This window comes from Heterodontus francisci, chromosome 42 (assembly GCF_036365525.1).
Source record: "Heterodontus francisci isolate sHetFra1 chromosome 42, sHetFra1.hap1, whole genome shotgun sequence".
NCBI lineage: Eukaryota > Metazoa > Chordata > Chondrichthyes > Heterodontiformes > Heterodontidae > Heterodontus > Heterodontus francisci.
Window position 1 is genome coordinate 3949493 of NC_090412.1, and position 22980 is coordinate 3972472.

The 22980-nt window shown below is 41.6% G+C and overlaps 1 protein-coding gene across 1 annotated transcript; it reads right to left on the reverse strand.

The window, feature by feature from the left end:
* Positions 1-1820: 1820 nt before the first annotated feature.
* LOC137355314 (collagen alpha-1(XIII) chain-like) lies at positions 1821-22196 on the reverse strand. The gene is made up of 3 exons (XM_068020305.1): positions 21567-22196; positions 20849-20918; positions 1821-2227 (listed from the first exon to the last, which is right to left on the reverse strand). Exons 1-3 carry the CDS (start codon positions 21858-21860, stop codon positions 2097-2099), a joined length of 495 nt encoding a protein of 164 aa, XP_067876406.1. The 5' UTR covers positions 21861-22196; the 3' UTR covers positions 1821-2096.
* Positions 22197-22980: the final 784 nt, after the last annotated feature.

Here is a 22980-nt window from a genome sequence, read left to right on the forward strand (position 1 = left end):
CAAAACCAGTAACTGAACTCCAGCTATTACTTCAAACCTTCACCCCCCCCCCACCCGTTTAATTCTTTCTCCTCCTCTCTCTCTATTTGCATGTGTGTTTATCGGGTATGCATGCTAGTGTGGTCGTGTTGCATATTTTTAGCAGTTTTAACTGAATTCGAGTTTTAAGGTTAATAAACTTACACCGTTCTTGTTTAAATCTGAGAAAACCTGTCTGGTTGATTTCTTTGCCATCAAAGGGACTTGGATAGGTTGCAGTGCTGGGCTGAAAAGTGGCAGATGGAGTTTAACCCTGAAAAGTGTGAGGTCGTCCATTTTGGAAGGACAAACATGAATGCAAAATACTGGGTTAACGGTAGGGTTCTTGGGCATGTGGAGGAGCAGAGAGACCTTGGGGTCTATGTGCATAGATCATTGAAAGTTGCAACTCAAGTGGATAGGGCTGTGAAGAAGGCATATGGGGTGTTAGCGTTCATTAGCAGAGGGATTGAATTTAAGAGCCGTGAGGTGATGATGCAGCTGTACAGGACCTTGGTAAGGCCTCATTTGGAGTACTGTGTGCAGTTCTGGTCGCCTCATTTTAGGAAGGATGTGGAAGCCTTGGAGAGGGTGCAGAGGAGATTTACCAGGATGTTGCCTGGAATGGAGAATAAGTCTTACGAGGAAAGGCTGAACATTCTAGGCCTCTTCTCATTAGAAAGGAGAAGGATGAGGGGTGACATGATAGAGGTTTATAAGATGATCAGGGGAATAGATAGGGTAGACAGTCAGAAACTTTTTCCCCGGGTGGAGCAAAGCGTTACAAGGGGTCATAAATTTAAGGTGAAGGGTGGGAGATATAAGGGGGATGTCAGGGGAAGGTTCTTTACCCAGAGAGTGGTCGAGGCATGGAATGCCTTGCCCGGGGAAGTTGTTGAGTCAGAAACTTTAGGGACTTTCAAAAGGCTTTTGGATAGGTATATGGATAAAGGAGAATGATGGGGTATAGATTAAATTGTCCTTGACAGAGGACAAAGGATCGGCACAACATTGTGGGCCGAAGGGCCTGTTCTGTGCTGTATGTTCTATGTTCTATGTATGTTCTATAATTAGAGATCATGAGCAAGGATTCACTGAGGGGAAGCTAAAAACAGTGTTTTAAAAATTAAACCCTGTTACGGCCGAACCAGGAAAAGGCTGAGAGGGGAGCCCTAGACCCCTGCCTCACCTGGTCGTAACAGTTGTAATATTTTTATTTATTTACAGCACTGTAGCTGGTGGAAGCAGGAAGTTACAAAGGGACGTGGTTGATTAAGTGAGTGAGCAAAACTTTGGCAGCTGGAGTTCAATGTGGGGTTGTGTGAGGTGGAGGTGGATCAGAGAAGGAAAAGGATGAATATTTTCTTAATGGCGAGCAACTAGGAACTGTGGAAGACCAAAGGGATTTAGATGTCCATCTACAGAAATCACTAAAAGCTAGTGAACAAATAGAAAAAGTAATTGTAAAGATTGATGGAATGTTGGGCTTTATCTCAAGAGGACTGGAATTCCAAAGTGAGGAAGAGATGCTTCAGCTGTATAGATCCTTAGTCACACCCCATCTGGAGTACTGAACACAAGAACACAAGAATTAGGAGTAGGCCATTCAGCCCCTTGAGTCAGCTTTGCCATTCGATAAGATCATGGCTGATCTGATTGTGGCTTCAACCCCACTTTCCTGTCAGCCCCTAAGTGCTGGTGAGGAGCATTTAGGGAATGTACTGAACCTCTGGAAGGATATATTAGTCTTAGAGGGGGTACAGCGAAGATTCATCAGAAGGATACCGAGGACTGGCTGCATATACTTGGCTTGTATTCCCGTGAGTGCAAATGGTTGATGGGGCGATCCAATCAAAGTGTTTAACTTGATAAAGGGGTAGACAGAGAGAAAGTATTTCCTCTAACGGGGAATGCAGAACAAGAGCGCATAATAAAATTAGAGCTAGGACATTCAATAGTAAAACCTGGAAGTGCTTTTTCACACAAAGGGTCATGGAAATCTGGAACTCTCTCCCCCAAAAAGCTATTGAGGCTGGGGGTCAATTGAAAATTTCAAAACTGAGATTGATACATTTTTGTTAGGCCAGGGTATTAAGGGATATGGTACCAAGACAGGTAGATGGAATTGAGGACAGATCAGGCATGATGTACTTGAATGGCAGAACAGAGTCGAGGGGCTGAATGGCCTCCTTTTGGTCCCATGAACATCCTAGAATCAAAAACATGAAGACTAAATAAACAACTGAGAAAATTGTACAGAAGAAAATATCAGATGTACAGGGGACACCAACTTCCATTGAAACATTAGGACTTCCTGCACCTCATACACAGAACAAGCTACATTTAAGCAGTTTGTAGAGTCTGTACCTCTCAGTTACCAAAAAATTGCTAATAATAATCTCCAGGATTTTTCCCCCTACTTTTCTATTGTTCATTTCAAAATCAACATAACCTAACTGGAAATGAATTTTACAAACATAAATAAAAAGTTGACCATGTACTTTAAAAGCATTCATAAATTACTCAGACCTTTAGATGATAAAGCTGCAGGATACACAAGAATAGACAAATCTCACTGAGAAATCAGCCATGTCTGCCAGTTTCCACAACCACAAAATGATGTAATATGGACAACAGGCTAATCTTACGTCCTATCCTCTGAAAACTCACTGTTGTGAATTTCATTTTTTGCCAAGTATGGTATGAAAATACTTATGTTTTTCTTCAAATCACAGTAGTCTTGCTATTAGGATATTCAATATCATATTCAAGAGACAATCTCTCTTGCCAATTAGAATAGCACCACATATAATCCAGTTGACAAGATAAATACTAAGTACAATTATGCAATTTAATGGCATTTATATCCCTGGGTAGATTAATACAATTCCAAATTAATTTTGTACAAATGCATACACACGGATGCAAGTGCACACAGATGCACAAACAGCCAGCAGAGGTAAGGGCACATTTACATTATAAGTTTAGTGCTGGTGAGGATCAGTCTTGGTTTTTGCACCAGCACTGAACCTGTGCAGTGTAAATTGGATGTTAATCCCAAATTAGCCCCAAAGCAAAATGGAATGAAATTCCTCCCTCCAAGGAGTCTCACTCTGTTTCACTTTGCTGTTAGATGAAGTCAGCCCATCACATTCAGGTTACATTCACACAATGGCCCAGATTTTGCAGTCAGTGGTGAATGAACAGCACTCACCAATCCTTACACTTAACTTGTCCACAGACTTTGTGAGATTTGCATTGGAACTTGCTGTGATTACAGAGCCAAAAACTGCGCAGTGGCCTCTGCAGGGGATCTGGGATCTGTGTGAACAGTACAAGGAATGGTGTGTCTCCCTAACCAATCAGATTGAAGAATCCTTACTGAGACATGCAGAACCTAAACTAAGAAATGTAAGTTACAATATTTAATTCAAAGTAAAATCATGTACAGAAAGCAAAATAGAGAGACAGAAAGAAAGATGGGATTAAGAGAAAGAGATAAAAGAGAAAGAAATAAGATATTTTTGGTATTTTTAAAAATTTCCAGCAATAATTAATATCTGAAGGAATGTAACCCCACATTCAAAGTAAATTTTCAGTGCCAGAGAGGTTGCTTAGCAGCAATTAAGACTCAGCACACCATTAAAGATTCACTGACACTCAAATCAACAAGCCCCAACTTTTTCTCATGTGTTTAGTTGGTATCTAATGGGTAAGTAATGCAAATTCACACCATTCCGTCTATGTGAATGCTGAGACTCTCAGCCAGATACTGTTAAAGCAAAGCTTCTGGAGCAGCAAGGAAACCCGGACAGCAGCTTCCTGATTTCCATGCTTCACTGTGCATGTGCCATCACCAAATGTTGCTGTCGATTTACTCCTTGATAACGGTGAGCCTCAACAATGCAAAATCCAAGTCTATAAGTTTAGCATTGGTGCAGAGCGAAACTGCTTTGTGCTGACACGAGTTTTAGTGTACGTGCAGCCTAAACGACACCACTTGGAAAAATAACACCATTGAATCTTCTGTAATTGATGAAACAATTGTTGAACTTAAACAAAGTGGATAAAAAATACCTTTTAGAAAAGAACATGCATTACTAGACAGCAGGTATAGATATAGATCTAAGCATTAAGGAATGGCATTGTAGCAACATAATGTCCACAAATTCATATCTACGCTTGATGCATAGCTCAGTTACCTTTTCCCAGGTGAATTTAAGTGACCTTATACTTTGTTTTATCGCTTTCCACACAAAAGACATTAGGGAACTAAAGGTACAAGCATACAATTGTAAATAGACCTTGTTGAAAACAACAGAACTTAATCGCAAAGCAATACTATTAGAGAAGGAGATGCATGCTTTAATAAAACCACAGAGAATATTTGTTTTGCAAAATATTAATAGTTTTAGAAGAAAATTCACCAAACCGAAAAAGTGAAAAAAAAAAGCTTAAATATGACTAACTCATATTATTAAACAACTGAATCAGGATAATTGAAGATTTATTTTTTTACACAAAATGTTTGAACGGGTGCCCACTTATAATTTGTGCCCTACAGCAATACACCAGGCATTGTACCCCACCCTGCCTTTATTAGCTGTAGTGTAAAATAACAATTCCCAGGAAGTTCAAAGATGCCCCAATGTTCTGTTTCTCAAGAAAATATACATATATTAAACTACAAAAGATATTTATATTCTGTTTCTTTCAGACCTCCTGCATTAGAATAAAAATCAAGGAGGAATAAACCTTTCTTGACAATGGGTGCATCTTCTCACTTGCTTAAGGCAATGTTTTTAAAATCTTTTCTGCATGAACACTGGCACACTCTGAGGATGCACTGTAAATAGGGATACACTCAAAAGGTACCACTGCAAATTGGTACATACTTCCCGAGTACCCCGTCCTAACTTCCAAAAGTCAATATTAGTTACCCAAAGGAAAACAGTGCTATTGATTAAAATATTTGTAAATATCCAGCAACAAAGGCAACCTACTAGTAAGTCAACACAAATCAGAATTCACAAGAGCTTTTCCTTATGGGAATGCTGGGCCCAGACGGACAGAAATCTGATGGCCTTGTGGATCCCCCAAAGTATAGATGCATCCCAGTGTCAAAGCATATAACTTGAGGACATAAAGCAGGAAATGTCAGACCAGACTGCAGTCGATCCACTTGATCAAGAACTTTAGCCAACTCATGCCATCTCCTGAGAGATCCTATAAGTATCCACCTGTCAACCTCCCTTGCCAATCTAGTTACAAATAGGAATTTTCCTGGTGTTTTGTGAACAGTCTTTAAAATATTAAAGACATGCAGGTAATAAAAAAGCAAAATATGCAAACTTATTCTACAAAGCCTCTCTTGGTCATATTTGAAGTGGAGGAAGAGGAAGGTCTAAGAGCCAATCAACTTCTTGCATTAATAGAAGACTGTGCACATCAGAAAGAGACAGCGAATGTTTTACCATGTGGAAAAATGGATATGGGCTGAGATTGACGAAGGCAGATGGAATTAGTGCAGGAGGAAAGTTTCAAGATAACTTCTGAAATAAGGGAGGAGGCAGCTCCATGGAACAGGTAACATTATCTGACCAAGTTACAGGTGAGATCTATTTTACATTCTTTCAGAAATTTCCCCACAATCCAGTACAACAAGGTTGTTTTTAATTTTCAGAACATGACACAGGAGGAAAGTTTTTCCATTCCAATTTACATGTCTCATGATATCAGCACTGACTGATTGTTGAGGGCTATTAATCTTAGATTGGTAACTACCGTGTTACTCCTTTCCCTTATTTATACCGTCTGCTGAAAATCTTTCTCTGGCAGCCAGATAGGAGCTCTATGCAAAAAAACAAAAAATGCTGGAAATACTCAGCAGGTCTGACCGCATCTGCGGAGAGAGAAACAGAGTTAACGTTTCAGCTCAATGACCCTTCATCAGAACTGGGAAAAGTTAGGAATGTTATAGGTTTTAAGTAGGTCAAATGGGGGAGGGTGGAAAAAGAATAAAAGGGAAAGTCTCTTATAGGGCAGAAGACGGGAGACATTAAATGACAAACGGGTTGGTGCAGCAGTCCCAAAGGGACTAATAATGGGACAAATAAAGAGACAAAAGATGTGACCAGAGGAGGTGTGAATGGCAGAATAATGAACAGCTGTTGTCCAAAAGCAAAACAAAAGAAAACAAGATTAAGGCTGAAACATGCAAAGAAAACATTACAGTTTGAAATGATTGAACTTAAATGTAGAGTCCAGAAGGCTGTCACGTGCCTACTTGAAAGATGAGGTGCTGTTCCTCGAGCTTGTGTTGAGCTTCACTGGAACACTGAAATAAGGGCTCTGTGCACATGTGCAAATGGACACATACAATGCCTCAGTCCCAAGTCGTGAATTTTAAAGTGTATGGCTTTGAGCACCACTTTCCCAGAACATTTCAGTAAGGTTTCCTTAAGTTGGTGAAGTGGCAAGGTGGACTGAGGGCTAAGTCACTCACCTCAACAGTACACTGGGAATTATACTCCATGTGGTATCAAAGCAAAGCTGCATTAAGACTGCCTCCTCCAGGCGGTCTCCCAACCCTGCATTGTAAAGTTAGGTCAAGCTGTACCATCACTTTAACAGCAACGTTCCACAAAAGTGGCGGCATAACTGCACCCAACGTGTCAATTTTTGGGGAATCAATGAATACAGGTGCCAACATGCTTAACCCAAGATGTCCCTGTGCTTGTGATACAAAACTTGATGACTGAAGTAATCTTTAAGACTGGTTCAAGAATAGTAAAACAATGCTTTTTGTTGTTACCACCCTTGGGTTACCTTACATTGGAGATGTAGATAAAGACTAAATGGTTAACATAACTACTTTGTCCTGTGGAGACTAGCACACCATTTTATTTACTGCTGTGGCATTACATACCATGAAGCACTGAAAATAACAAAAAGAATGACAACAATGCTAATGGCATCTGCTAGGTGAATGATGACTAACAGGTGCCCTGAATATTGACAGCATCATCATTCAATCACCATCAATACATATGACTGGTACTAGTTGGCATTGGTGGCATGTCACTGACAGGTCCTTGTTAAAAGGAGAGGAGTCTTCTGCACACTTGATAGATTACTGAAAACAGGTGGGTCAGACCAGACAGTTATTTATTATGCCTCTAATCTGAAATACTCTGCAACAGCTTCAAGAGTGACCCATTGGGACAAAATTAGTTCACTATTGCCTCTGAATTCACACATGTAGAATGGAGAATGGTCATTATTGCACGTGAATGGAGCAAAGCACAAAGCATTTTCTAATTAAAAGCCAAGAATGCAACACAACCAATATCATCAAGCTATTGTCCCTTGCATTACAAAAATTATTTTGAGTGTCCAATAGTATCTGCAACAAACTTTCCTTCACCTCCATAACTTTCAAGTTAACAGTTTTATAACTGTAACTGCCGAGGACAATGTATTCTGGTGGGAATCAGTTCAGCAGATAAAACACAACGTGCGATAACTGTTACTGATGCTAAACCATAACCTTCTGAGGACAACAGAACTTTTGTAACCCTGAAAGATGAGGTAAGAACCTGTACAATTTTACAAACTAGTCAATCTTTGGTGCTAATGTTCAGAGTGGCAAGATTTCCCTTGTGTGCTCTTTTTAATAGAAAAATACAACACAGCACTTCTGACACAAAAACATATCCCAAGGCACTTTGCAGGGACATGGCGTAAACAGATACCGAGCCAAAGAAGTGTATTAGGTTAGGAAGAGTGACTAAACATTTGGACAAAGATAAAAATCAAAAACACGATGTTTACAAACAAGTTTATGATTTTGTTACATGTAACACATAGAGTAATTCTTTCCCAGTGAGCCAGAAGATACACTGTTTTAAATTGAGGACCTGCTGTGCCCCAACAAGAAATGCCTCTACTGTTCCTGACAGAATCCATTGTGTCCTCTTCCTTCCAACAATAAAGTGTCTCTTCCTTTTCTCCCCTAGAGCTCATGGGGTTTCTATCTCTCTTACTTCAACAGGATGTTGCCCGATGATTCTTTCTCTCCATCCCTATCTCCTCTCTTGTCCCCTTTGCTCAAATAGGGTCACGCTCTCTTTGCTCCCCCAACCCCCACTCATTCTCTCTGTGCAGTTGCTCAATTGAGCCTACAAGATGGTCTCTGCCTTTTCCATTAGAAAGAATCCCCCTCCCTCTTCTCCCACCCCCATAGGATTCCTTCCCTCCTTTCTATTTTCCGCAAGAGGGCATTGCTTTCAAAAATAATCTTTTGCTCTATAGAATGCAGCAAAGGAGGCTTCCATAGTTTTAAAGAAAACTAATTTCTTCCCAACACTACTATCTTAGAAAGTGAGAGCTTATTTACAAAGTCCAGTAACCTCTGCTCCTCACCCTGAATCCCAGTCAATCACATCAAGAGTACTGGCACGAAGAGCAGAGGTCAATGAGTTCCTGAAACTGAGCCCCAAAGCACGAGTTTCAGAGGAAAATTTAGTATTCTAACGTCTGCGCTACCATGTCGCAATCTGTTTTGGTTATGTAGCAAACAAATCATTCCACAGTAACCAGCATACTATGCCATTTAAAAAATGTCAAGGTTTAGAGGCAGTTTTTTCTCTGTGCTTAGACTGCAGTACATTCATCATGGGCACCACTGCATGGGGGCTTAGATTCACAGATTTTAAAAGCAAACTGCAGATCATATGTTTCGACTTTTCTTTAGTATCTGGAATCGAGCCAAGTTGGGAGATAAATGTCAAGTTAATATTGTTACTGCAAAGTTTTCAGAAGAAGCTTTTTGTAAATTTGATTAATCTAGGTTTTTAAAAGCTTAGAAATTACTATTTGCAATAAATAGGATATGAATGCTTAACATGTTCATATGATACTTAGATTTCCTATTTTAACAGAGGTGTTCACTTTCATTAAAAATAGCAGACATACTAATGAGCTGAATGTTCATGTGTTAATATGCCAACTAATTTCTATGCTTAAGTGTTTATCAGGGATTTTGCCAAGTAATTTTTGAGTTATACAGCTTTAGTATTTCCAAATCTAGCTGCATTAAAGCTGGAAAAATATTTTGAAACAAATTCCGAAACTAAAAAACTTATTTTTTTAAAACTTAAAGTTATTCTGATTCAGAAATAATTACACAAGATTAAAAGATGCATATCTTAGCAGCTTCCACAGTGCAGACTGTGACACCGACCACTCCCTGGTGTGCAGCAAGGTTAGACTCAAACCAAAGAAGCTGCATCACTCCAAGCAGAAGGGCCGCCCGCGCATCAACACTAACAGAATTTCTTATCCACGGCTGTTAAATAAGTTTCTAAATTCACTTGAAAAAGCCCTTCAAAACACTCCTACAGGGGATGCAGAGACCAAAGTGGGCCCACATCAGAGACGCCATCTATGACTCAGCAATGATCACCTATGGCAAACGTGTGAAGCAGAATGTAGACTGGTTTCAATCTCACTTTGAAGAGCTGGAACCTGTCATAGCCGCTAAGCGCATTGCACTGCTGAACTACAAGAAAGCCCCCAGCGAGTTAACATCTGTAGCACTTAAAGCAGTCAGAGGCGCTGCACAAAGAACAACCAGGTGCTGCGCAAATGGCTACTGGCAACACGTATGCAGTCGTATTCAGCTGGCCTCCGACACCAGAAACATCAGAGGGATGTATGATGGCATTAAGAGAGCTTTTGGGCCAACCATCAAGAAGATCGCCCCCCTCAAATCTAAATCAGGGGACACAATCACTGACCAACGCAAGCAAATGGACCGCTGGGTGGAGCACTACCAAGAACTGTACTCCAGGGAAAACGTTGTCACTGAGACCGCCCTCAATGCAGCCCAGCCTCTGCCAGTCATGGATGAGCTGGACGTACAGCCAACAAAATCAGAATTCAGTGATGCCATTGATTCTCTAGCCAGTGGAAAAGCCCCTAGAAAGGATGGCATTACCCCTGAAATAATCAAGACTGCCAAGCCTGCTATACTCTCAGCACTCTACGAACTGCTTTGCCTGTGCTGGGTTGAGGGAGCAATACCACAGGACATGCACGATGTCAATATCATCACCCTCTATAAGAACAAGGGTGACCGCAGTGACTGCAACAACTACCGTGGAATCTCCCTGCTCAGCATAGTGGGGAAAGTCTTTGCTCGAGTCGCTTTAAACAGGTTCCAGAAGCTGACTGAGCATGACTACCCTGAGGCACAGTGTGGCTTTCGAGCAGAGAGATTCACCATTGACATGCTGTTCTCCCTTCGCCAGCTACAGCAGAAATGCCGTGAACAACAGATGCCCCTCTACATTGCTTTCATTGATCTCACCAAAGCCTTTGACCGAGTCAGTAGACGTGGTCTCTTCAGACTACTGGAAAAGATCGGATGTCCACCAAAGCTACTAAGTATCATCACCTCATTCCATGACAATATGAAAGGCACGATTCAGCATAGCGGCGCCTCATCAGACCCCTTTCCTATCCTGAGTGGCGTGAAACAGGGCTGTGTTCTCGCACGTACCCTGTTTGGGATCTTCTTTGCCCTGATGCTCTCACATGCGTTCAAGTCTTCAGAAAAAGGAATTTTCCTCCACTTAAGATCAGGTGGCAGGTTGTTCAACCTTGCCCGTCTAAGAGCGAAGACCAAATTACGGAAAGTCCTCATCAGGGAACTCCTCTTTGCTGACGATGCTGCATTAACATCTCACACTGAAGAGTGTCTGCAGGGACTTCTCGACAGGTTTGCGGCTGCCTGCAACGAATTTGGCCTAACCATCAGCCTCAAGAAAACGAACATCATGGGACAGGACGTCAGAAATGCGCCATCCATCAATATCAGCGACCACGCTCTGGAAGTGGTTCAAGAGTTCACCTACCTAGGCTCAACTATCACCAGTAACCTGTCTCTCGATGCAGAAATCAACAAGCGCATGGGAAAGGCTTCCACTGCTATGTCCAGACTGGCCAAGAGAGTGTGGGAAAATGGCGCACTGACACGGAACACAAAAGTCCGAGTGTATCAAGCCTGTGTCCTCAGTACCTTGCTCTACGGCAGCAAGGCCTGGACAATGTAAGTCAGCCAAGAGCGACGTCTCAATTCATTCCATCTTCGCTGCCTCCGGAGAATCCTTGGCAGCAGGTGGCAGGACCGTATCTCCAACACAGAAGTCCTCGAGGCGGCCAACATCCCCAGCATATACACCGTAATGAGCCAGCAGCGCTTGAGATGGCTTGGCCATGTGAGCCACATGGAAGATGGCAGGATCCCCAAGGATACATTGTACAGCGAGCTCGTCACTGGTATCAGACCCACCGGTCGTCCATGTCTCTGCTTTAAAGTCTGCAAACGTAACATGAAGTCCTGTGACATTGATCACAAGTCGTGGGAGTCAGTTGCCAGTGATCGCCAGAGCTGGCGGGCAGCCATAAAGGCAGGGCTAAAGTGTGGCGAGTCGAAGAGACTTCGCAGTTGGCAGGAAAAAAGACAGAAGTGCAAGGGGAGAGCCAACTGTGTAACAGCCCCGACAACCAATTTTACCTGCAGCACCTGTGGAAGAGTCTGTCACTCTAATATTGGCCTTTATAGCCACTCCAGGCGCTGCTCCACAAACCACTGACCACCTCCAGGCACTTACCCATTGTCTCTCGAGACAAGGGGTGGCACAGTGGTTAGCACTGCAGCCTCACAGCTCCAGCGACCCGGGTTCGATTCCGGGTACTGCCTGTGTGGAGTTTGCAAGTTCTCCCTGTGTCTGCGTGGGTTTCCTCCGGGTGCTCTGGTTTCCTCCCACATGCCAAAGACTTGCAGGTTGATAGGTAAATTGGCCATTATAAATTGCCCCTAGTATAGGTAGGTGGTAGGGAAATATAGAGACAGGTGGGGATGTGGTAGGAATATGGAATTAGTGTAGGATTAGTATAAATGGGTGGTTGATGGTCGGCACAGACTCGGTGGGCCGAAGGGCCTGTTTCAGTGCTGTATCTTTAAACTAAACTAAACTAAAACTAAACAAGGAGGGAAAAGAAGATCTTAGCAGCATCCTATTTTTTAAAATGAAATTCTATAGAAAGTTTTCACTGTTGTCAGTTTATCAGTAAGTTTGTCCTAATTGCTATTCATTAATAATCACTGAAACGACTTGCCAATCTCCTATATTATTTTAATTGAGACAGATGCCTGAAACATAACAATCCCTTTAACCCACCAAAGAGACAGGCACTAACTTGCGGATTTATACGCTACCTGACCAAGTCTAAACTGGACATGCCGAAAGTATGTTGCAAGGGGTCATGACTGCAGATCATAACAGGTCACAGCTTTGTCTTAGAATAGAGCCAAGATGGGGGAACAGGGAAATTGGGTAAGTGGCTTGGAGCTGCGGGGGAGGGGGCTTCGAACAATCAAGGTGAACTTGCATCAGTTGCTATCCTTCTAAAGTCAGCTAGAATCTGTGAAACATTGCATGTGCTCAGACCCTGACAGATTATCCTACCACTGCTTAACCAGTTGTTATTTGACTAATGTGAACTGGACAGAAAGTATATGGACAAAATAAAGTTGAGGGAAAATTTATCCAAGTTCCTACACTAAGTAATTCCTCTTCTAATAGGCTATCAATTCAGCTATGTGACTAGACACTTATTCACCATCTGTGGGAGAGTGGAGAAGCTGGCTAAGGCTTTCTTTTACTTTCTCACTACATCCCCTCTGTGCACTCTCTATCTCTTGGATCATGTCTCATGCTCGGCTACAATTCCAGTGACCATTTTTCCATGTGTGTGTCCAGACAGTAAGGGTTTGCAGACTGTTTGATCAGTGACAGCACTACATCCAAACTTGATTTTGTCTTCATCTGATGTCAGGACATATGCAATCTCATGTCACCAATTAGCAGCCAAGAGAGGGACTGCTGACTAATATTTCTCTCCTAGTCAACAGACACAGAGATGAACTGCTGTGCCCACACTGTTGTGCTGACTAAGATCAGGTTAAGTCATCACAGAACAGGAATTGAACCTGGGACACTTGCTGGAATATTTTACCAATGGGTATTGGCTGCTAATTGGTGACATGAGATTGCATATGTCCTGACATCAGATGAAGACAAAATCAAGTTTGGATGTAGTGCTGTCACTGATCAAACTGGGCGGCACAGTGGAGCAGTGGTTAGCACTGCCGCCTCACAGCTCCACGGACCCGGGTTCGATTCTGGGTACTGCCTGTGCGGAGTTTGCAAGTTCTCCCTGTGTCTGCGTGGGTTTTTGCCGGGTGCTCCGGTTTCCTCCCACATCCAAAAGACTTGCAGGTGATAGGTAAATTGGCTGTTGTAAATTGCCCCTAGTGTAGGGAGGTGATAGGGAATATGGGATTACTGCAGGGTTAGTATAAATGGGTGGTTGTTGGTCGGCACAGACTCGGTAGGCCGAAGGGCCTGTTTCAGTGCTGTATCTCTCAATATCAATAAAAAACAGTCTGCAAACTCTTACTGAATATTTTACCAATGGGTATTGGTGCAACTTGCCTGGGTCAAGAGTTTTAAACTCTAGTAGACCCTTGAGTTATCAGAACTTCCTATCCAATTTTATCAGATCAGACCCATTGAACACAACCTTCAGTACCTATTTCAAATACAGACAGAACTGCATATGGAGGGAGGCCACATTAGAAAAAGTTCTATAGAAATTATATCATTTAAAAATACAGGAAATATATAAGATTTGCACAAGAAATGGTGATATTTCTTTTCAAAGAAAAATAACAAAATGACAACTGTTTTTCATCTTTTTTGTGAACACAACCACTCCTGCATTTGAAGGAGTACACGGTGAGCACTGTATGGCAAGTAACTCACCTCCTGCCTCCCCAAAGCCTGTCCACCATCTACAAAGCACAAGTCAAGAGTGTGATGGAATACTCTCCACTTGCCTGGATGGGTGCGGCTCCAACACTTAAGAAGCTCAGCACCATCCAAGACAAAGCAGCCCGTTTAATCATCACCCCATCCCCCATCCACCACCTTCAACATTCATTTCCTCCACCTTCAACGCACAGTGGCAGCAGTGTGTACCATCTACAAGATACAATGCAGCAACTCACCATGCCTCCTTCAAGAGCACCTTCCAAACCCACGACCTCTACCACCTAGAAGCACAAGGGCAGCAGACGCATGGGAACACCACCACCTGCAGGTTTGCCTCCAAGTCACACACCGTCCTGACTTGGGCCTATATCACCGTTCCTTCACTGTTGCTGGGTCAAAAACCTGGAACACCCTTCCTAACAGCACTGTGGGTGTATCTACACCACACAGACCACAGCAGTTCAAGAGGGCAGCTCACCACCACTTTCTCAAGGGCAATAAGGGATGGGTAATAAATGCTGGCCTTGCCAGCGACGCCCACATCCCATGAAAGAATTAAAAAAAGACTTGTATCTGAAATGCTGTTTTAACGTCCTGTGACTCCAACAGGGAAGTAAAAGAAGGAACAAAAAAGAGGAGCAATGAACACACCACACAAGATAATATATTTTGTGTATGCATGTTTTGGGTTAAACACACTACTAACAGATGTCCAAGGATACAATCAAGAACACTTGCAATGCAATTGTTTCTTTGTGGACATCAGTGACCTAATCTCTCCCCATCTTGATCTGATCATTTATTCAGCTGCTAACACTCTTCCCTGCACTTTGCATCCAACTGCTTTCCTCTCATTAGTTGTAAGCATCCAAGTAAAACTCTTCAGTGCCAAGCTAGTGCATTCAGATGCTGTAGGTAATATTGAAAGCCACAGCAAGCAGTGATTTAGGAGATGAGTGCAGAGAGGAAAGACGTAAGACAGACAAAAACCATATGGGCAGACCCAAGAAACACAAAAGAACTTCAGAAAAAAAATGTTAAAGAGAAAAGCAGTTCAGGGCGAGGAGCATGGAAATGAAATAAATTATATTTTAGCAACACAAAATAATTTGAGTGTGTCTATTCCAGTTCAAATTTAATCAGTTCCAGATTTTTAACCCTTGAAAACCAAGGTACTAAAGGTCTACTTCATTGTTCATTTAGTAAGAAAAGAGCTTACATTTATATAGTTGCCTCTGAACATCTCAAAGTGATAAACAGCCAATTAATTATTTTGAAATGTAGCCCCTGTTGTTATGCAAGCAAACACAACAGTTAATTATTCACACAGCAAAGTCCCAAAAACAACAATGAGATAAATGACCAATGAATCTGTTTTAGTGATGTTTCTTGAGGAATAAATATTCAGACAACAGACAAACTCCCCTGCTCTTTCTCAAATCGTGCCACAGGATTTTTTTACAGCCATCTGAAAATACAGACGGGGCCTCAGTTTAACACCTCATCCAAAAGACGGCACCTCTTTCACTGCACTGATGTTTCAGACTAGATTATGCGCTCAGGACCCCGGAGTATGACTTAGATCCATAAAACCTGACACATGGTACAACTTCTGCAATTAATTTCTTCACTGGTGCAGTGGCTAGCACTGCAGCCTCACAGCTCCAGGGACCCGGGTTCAATTCTGGGTACTGCCTGTGCGGAGTTTGCAAGTTCTCCCTGTGACCGTGTGGGTTTTCGCCGGGTGCTCCGGTTTCCTCCCACAGCCAAAGACTTGCAGGTGATAGGTAAATTGGCAGTTATAAATTGCCCCTAGTGTAGGTAGGTGGTAGGGAATATGGGATTACTGCAGGGTTGGTATAAATGGGTGGTTGTTGGTCGGCACAGACTCGGTGGGCTGAAGGGCCTGTTTCAATGCTGTATCTCTAAAAATAAAATAAAAAATTTGTGCAATACAAAATAATTCATTATCTTCTTAGATATATGCCACTCACATGATAATAAGACACATTTTATACAAATACTTAAACCTTGAGAAAAAGAGTCATAACTAAAATACCATTGAGGCCAGGTAACACAAACTTTCACATGTTATTTTCTGCACTAGCTAGTTGTGGTATCCATTCATACCAAACATTTCTTAGTTACTGTGGAATTCTCTATGCATTTGAAATCAATATCGAAGGCTTCGCTTAATGTGTACAATCTGATAAAATTGGAAAAGAGCTTCTGGTAACTTAAGAGCTTACAAGAGACTCTTGACCTGAATTCTCAGGAGAGCCACCAGAAATTCTCAATACTTTGCACTGCTGAAATCCTCTGTACAGTTTGGTTTTGTAGTGGTATTTTGATGCAGAACTGCCTCAATTAACTCTTAGATATATGCAAACTTTAAAAAAAAGTCCTGGGATTCTTAAAGCTGAGGATTTTTCTGCTCCTGCATAGCAATACTTGGATGCCAAAATATCCTCAAGTTAATAATAATGTTTTTAATTAGAAATAGTTGACATCTACAAGTTTAATTTTAAAAAAACTAGGAAGAAAAGTATTTTTTGTGTTTTCAACCAAATATAGTCCACTGTATCTAATAAGTTTCCACCATTACAGTGCAATTCTTACCATATTCCTTACCCAATCAGAAATGAAACAGGTTAACCTTTCTTGATAAGCAAGTAAAGTCTGTCCACCAGCCAAACAAACATCAACTGATTTTAGGGCAGTTTATTTTTTAAGACAACGTCAGAGGTTGTCTTTCGTGTTCAAATAATTCATATTGACAGCACCTTCCCTAACAATGTTGTTCTCATTTCAGAGCTCCCAAATTTCTCTCGCAATAAACATTTCCTACATGCAGCATAAATAGACTGCACGCAGAGGAAATGGAATGCAGCAAAGTAAAGGTAGCCGTAGGATTTCATATAGCAGAACCTTCATTATCCAATATAATGAAAGGCTGGGAAATAATCATGAGTCCTTGTATTCCGGCTTGACGCATGTGGTACAGCAACTGAATGCAGCCAAGTACAATAATCACCAATGTAAGATGAAATACAAAAAACTAAAGTAACTGCACGGGAGACGAGGACTCACAGAAGGCTTTTCCCTCCGACAAGTCTGACAAATACAAATGCAGATACTGGGGATGTTATCTTGGCTATTCTACAAGATGATCTTTTTGCAGAAGTTTTTGAAAATATATTGTAATGGTAATACAACCTCCCCACTGGTTTAAAAACAGAAAATGCCAGAAATATTTAGCAGATCTGGCACCATCTGTGGAGAGAGAAACAGAGTTAACACTACAGGTCAGTGACCCTTCATCAGAACACCAGGTCCAGTAACCTGAAACTTTAATTCTGTTTCTTCTCTTCACAGATGCTGTCAGGCCTGCTGAGTATTTCCAGAATTTTCTGTTTTATTCCTGATTTCCTGAATCCACAGTACTTTGCTCCTCACTGGCCTGTTGTTTACAGTGTTAAGCTGAGTAGATCCAGTACAGCAGTAGACAGTTATGTTAGGGTAGGATGGAAAGAGTTTGATTGAATTGTCATATCACATCACAACATAGTAGTCAAAACCAACAAGCTGGGTTTGAAGGCAAAACACTTATTTTTGTGGTTCAGGGTTGTTATTGATATCAATAGTGAGCATCAGCTGGGTGCTGTGGTAAAGCCACTGTTGTGAATCAGTCAGATGAAAGGTCTAATTTGCCCCATATAGAATGTGCCTGACAGAACCAGACTACTGACAGGTCTTCATGTAATAAACTAAACACCTATAAAATAATTGGGTTGGCTGTCGACAGGAGCATTCTTTACAGCCATTACTCTGCCAAATCCATTACAGGACCACACATTTTTCCAATGGATAAAACTTTAGAGAAAGTGAATGTCTTACAGTGTAATATGCTAGGAAGGGACTTAAAGAAACATACATTTCTTGTACATTATTGTTACAGGACACACTTTTAATTGATTTTAATTTTATAAAGTTGAATATTTGCAATCAGGACTGTTGGGGAATAAAATAGCTTTTTGCTATTAAGGCTAACCAGAATTCTATGACAGTATTAATATTTAGCTAAGTTCCAATCAGCTCTCTGCCATCATAACCCAGATATTCATCAGGCTCCAGATACCTACTGCAGACAGTAAATCTCACCACAAGCCAGTTTTATCAGCATTACATTTTCTCTTGCCCAACAAGCCTACTTTATTTGTCACTGTAGATATAGAAGGCAATTCAGTTATTGTGGGTGGACACAATAACCACCACTTGGATCACACGTGCATTTATTCAATCAGTGGCTGTGGTCATGCGGTCTGGATTTAAAGTAATTTTTTCTGACATCAATGGTACCTACTTCCACAAGATCCAAATGTGGGCGGAAAAAATTAAAATAAGACCCAGATGTGTGCCTAATGGAGTGTATAAACTGTATCAAAACAAAATTATTGCTGAGGTCCTTATCAGCACAGTCAACATGTGTTTTTCAGGCAAAATGTTAGTAAATGTATAATTTAATCTTTCTATGCAGGAAAACAAGATTCTCAAATGATGCAAGGCCAAGGAGTCAATTTCGTTTCTAAGCTTCTCAAGTTCTTTTCGTTTTAAAAAAAAATTGAGGAGATAAAAAGAAAACTGTAAATGTACAAAGCCAAAATAAAAAAAGACAGAAAAGCTGTAAATATGCAACAAGTCAGGCAGCACCAGAAAAAAGGAAAAGTAGATTTAAATCTTGTGCACAGAGAAACTCCAACACTGGAAAGAACAGGGACTGATCCAAGCAAAAGGAGGGAGGTAAAGACTGAAAGTGAAGATCACATAGCAGCAAATTTGATCTTCACTTGTTGTTCTCCTTGTTTGGCTCAGTTTCACAAAAGGCATCAGCAACTTTCTCTGTCCAGCTCTGAGAAACACGTCCCATGACATGTTCCCCTTATTTTCTTCTTTTCAGACTGCTGGTCATGACTTATATTTCCAGCACTGCATCATTTTTATATCAGTATTTGGGAATAATGTTCAATGTTTTGAATCCCGACCATATTGGAAACTATTCTTGGAAAGAATTAATGACCTAATAATGCATCATCAAAATAAACATTTCACCTCAGCCCCAGAAAATGTTTCCTTTTCTGATTGCCTGCAATCTCTCATCTATATTTTAAGTTACATAGAATTTTACAATGCAGGAACAGGCCATTCCACCCCTCTCCCCGACTTTGCACCTATTTCCTATGTTCCTATTGGAGATAGTGTGGGAAAATACCATTGAAGTAAAAAATCAGCCATGATCTAGTTGAACGGCGGAGCTGGCTCGAGGGGCCGAATGGCCTACTCCAATTTCCTGTGTTGCCTCATATAATCATATCTACATAAGCTTCAACTCCTTTCTCTCTCATATAGGTATCTAGCTTTCCCCAAATGCATCCATGCTCGTTTGTTGTGGTGAGTTCCACATTCTAACCAGTCACTGGGTAAAGACGTTGGTCCCGAATTTCTTTTTGGATTTATTAGTGACTATCTTAGACTTATGCTCCATAAATTTGAGGATATTTTAAAAGAGAAAAGTTCATAAAAGGAAAGACTTGTATTTCCAGAGTACTTTCAGACCACTGGATATCCAAGTCATTTTACAGCCAATACTTTGGCAGTGTCGTCACTGTTGTAACGTGTAGGAGTTGCAAGTCTTTAATTTGAAACCAGTACTCTTGAAGTTTGCCTAGGAAGCGCTGTACCTCAAAGTAATCCAATACGTAAAGCTCTTTGGGAGGGGAGAAAGAGACTTCCTTTACACTCTGGAAGTATCCCAGTCCTTCTCTACTTTCTCGCTCAACCTCCCAGCACAAGGTCCCAGATGGGCTCTGGGTGGCCAGTTCGCCCCCACACCCTAGTCTGGAACCTTGGGCTTCAATCCAGGTTTCAGGATCTGAGCAGCAACACATGGACCAACTGCAGATCTGCTTCGGGAGGAAGGGCAGCGGTGCTCGCGGTTAACACACACACTCCAGATGTTAAATCTAGAAAACGTTTACCTTCATGCGTTTTTTAAAATGTTATTTCTACAGATTTTACAGCAATGTGAATCCATTCATTTGTGCAAATACTAATTGTATCTTCCCTCGGAAACGAGAAATAAAAGTTTCCTGTACGAGGGTGTTTAATGCAATTCTCCCTTCTGCACTTAATAAGAATTTACTTTCCGCCTCTAATGATACGGATGATTAAAATAAATCATGGAGTTTCATATTATAGAGACATTGAATGAAGGAGATATGATGGGAAAGCAGCGGGAGAGTGACAGTATTTATATACAGCAGTCAGGCTGGGATAATGATGATAATTAATGTAAGGTAACAGATAGCTACAGCGGTAGAATTCATGGAGGACTAGAATAGCATTTCTAACGGTGCCAGCGAGCAAAGCTTTAATCTTTTCCGCAACTATAATCTTAAATCCAACTGTGGACACCCTACACCACATCAAATGTTAACCCTTTCCGTACTGGTGCAACTTTTTGAAATATCCACGTATCTTCTGTCGCGCGTTTGCAAATTGTACATTTGTATTTGAAGATATTTAACTGAGGTTCCATCCCAACTTTCTCTGGCAAAATATTACCACTCCCACAGTGAAAAGATTATCCTCATCTATCACATCATGAGCTGGAATTGGAAGATGTGCAAAGATTTTATTGAGCTAGTCAAAATCTAGTTTATCATCCCGTCTCAAAAGTAACCCCCAGCCTGAATCTATCCGCTGATGGGAACTTCGAAGGTGATTGCACCCCCTCTCCCCAAACCCATCATAATAAATGGTCCAATGTTGTAACTTCAATAAACCAGTTCACCTCCCCGGAGAAGGCTCGCTGCTACTGTTGGAATGCTGAACAGTTACTGTAGCGGTTGTCTGCAAGCAGCACTTACCTGGGGGACACATACAGCCGCCAGGAACACTGCGGTGGGTTCGCATCTTGGGTAAACGTGCCTTCAGTTTCTGAGAAGCAAGAATAGAGATTGGAATCACATGCAAATATTAGCTGGGCTAAACGCACAGTTTTACAGCAAATAACTTTCCCCTCCCCAGCCACGCAAATAAGTAATCCAAATAACAATTTCATACAACAGTTTCTTATTCACCAAACAACACACTTTACAAAGTTACTAAACTATAATTATTCTGCTAGCATTTTCTTGTTATCAATAAGTAGATCTTGAAAATCCCAGCTATTGGGGCCTTTACTGTATTCACAATATATTTCAGAAAGTTTATTTTTAGGTGGGGGGGGGGGGGTGCAGATAAGCTTCAGGGAAAACGTTTAAGTATTAAGTGCAATATCCTTTAAGTGCGTGCCAATTCTAATGCAATGAAAGGCCAGACAATTCTTTGTATGCATATTTGCAACAAAATAGTTGGGCATGTGTTTTGGAAAAAGTTCCTGGAAACCAAAGTATTTATTTAGCTTCGCTTCGGGGTCGGTGGAAAAGATGATCTTTATTTAAGAGCTGTAATTAAATATACAATTTGCAATCACACGAACAATGCGGTACAATAATAAATGATATATTGCAATAAATAGTTCCAGTTTTGTTGGAATTTTAACACTCCTGCAGGCAGTTTCATTTAAGGCACTCAGGCACCAACCTCGTCCACTAGCTGATCTACTCTGTTAAAAATAGTCGGTTCCATTTGGTCCATTGAGAGCCAGGCTGAGAGAACCTGCCTTTCTTCCTCCAGATACGAGACGCGAGTTTGCAGATCTGAAGTCCTGTAATGCACCAGAATGCAAAACCCGAGAGACACAATTGACAGGAGACAGCACACCACCCCGGAGATGTCTGGACAATGTCGCCAACACTTGGATATCTGAGATGCTTTACAGGACCTTCGGAAAGCCGGGCGAGTGGCCTCTCGTGTCGACTTCGGAGAACCTTCCATCGTCGCTCAACTCACGCACCCTTATGGAGCCCAGACTCGCAGTAAAAATCCTCAACTCATCAGGGGAACTGGCCGTGCAAATGTCTCCAAAAACAAATGCAAAGAATAGCAGTTGCTCACTTTATAGATTCCCCGCTGGCCGCAATGTTCACTTGGATGCACACTGGAAATTGAGCAGAAAAGTTAAAGCCTCAAGTTCCCCACAACCCCAAACCCTCCTTTAAGTCTCAGTCTTTCGATCAGACACGCTGTCTGCAGTCAAAGCCTGATGTCAGTCTCGGGCAGCACTGAAACCATCCCCAGTCTTAACAGCAACCTAACACAGCCTCTGCCTGCTCGACTTATCAATGCTATTTCCAGCCATACGCCTGCTTAACATAATTTATTTATTTATTCAACGTGACAGGGCGGGTTTCAGGTCGGAATCTCCACTTGTGACGCGCACCCTCCCTCCTCCCTCCAACACATCCGATTATTTTTAACTCCTGAGAAGGATTTTACTTTAGAGGTCAACAACCTGGGACAAAAAGTTCAGATGCTGCAGTCTGCCCCTGAACATGCAGCCTGTTGCTTAAATGGACAAGGACTAGGGGTGATGATCAGATTTACAAGGATTGAGCCTCAGTAGCAGAACTGGCACACAAACTTCAGAGCTTCAGTCAAACTGAAATCAAAACGGCTGCTTTCCATCTATCGGGACACAGGTTCACTCTGCACCTTTCCACACTGTCATTCGTGAGGATAGAATACAAACAAGAAAGTTAACCATTTGGCAGCTCCCGAAATCACAAGAATTCCCGCACAGATCTATGAACAGACTATTTGCCTTATCACTCGACACCAATGAAGGACAGCCTTAAAATCAATATATCAAATGTTGGCAATTGCAGTACTTGCGAGATTTTTGCATGGAAGTGTCCCAGATTAATTCTATTTGATATCCGCACCTTGCTTCTAAAACGGGTTGTGTGTGTTGGCAGCTTTATTCAGCTCAGATTTATCTGCAGTGGTTGTTTTATACCCAATCCCCATAATATGGGCTTCAGATGCCAACCACCGAAATATTTTATGGAGACCGGCTGCTTAATAGATTATCCCAAGGAAAGCTTTCAACTCTCAG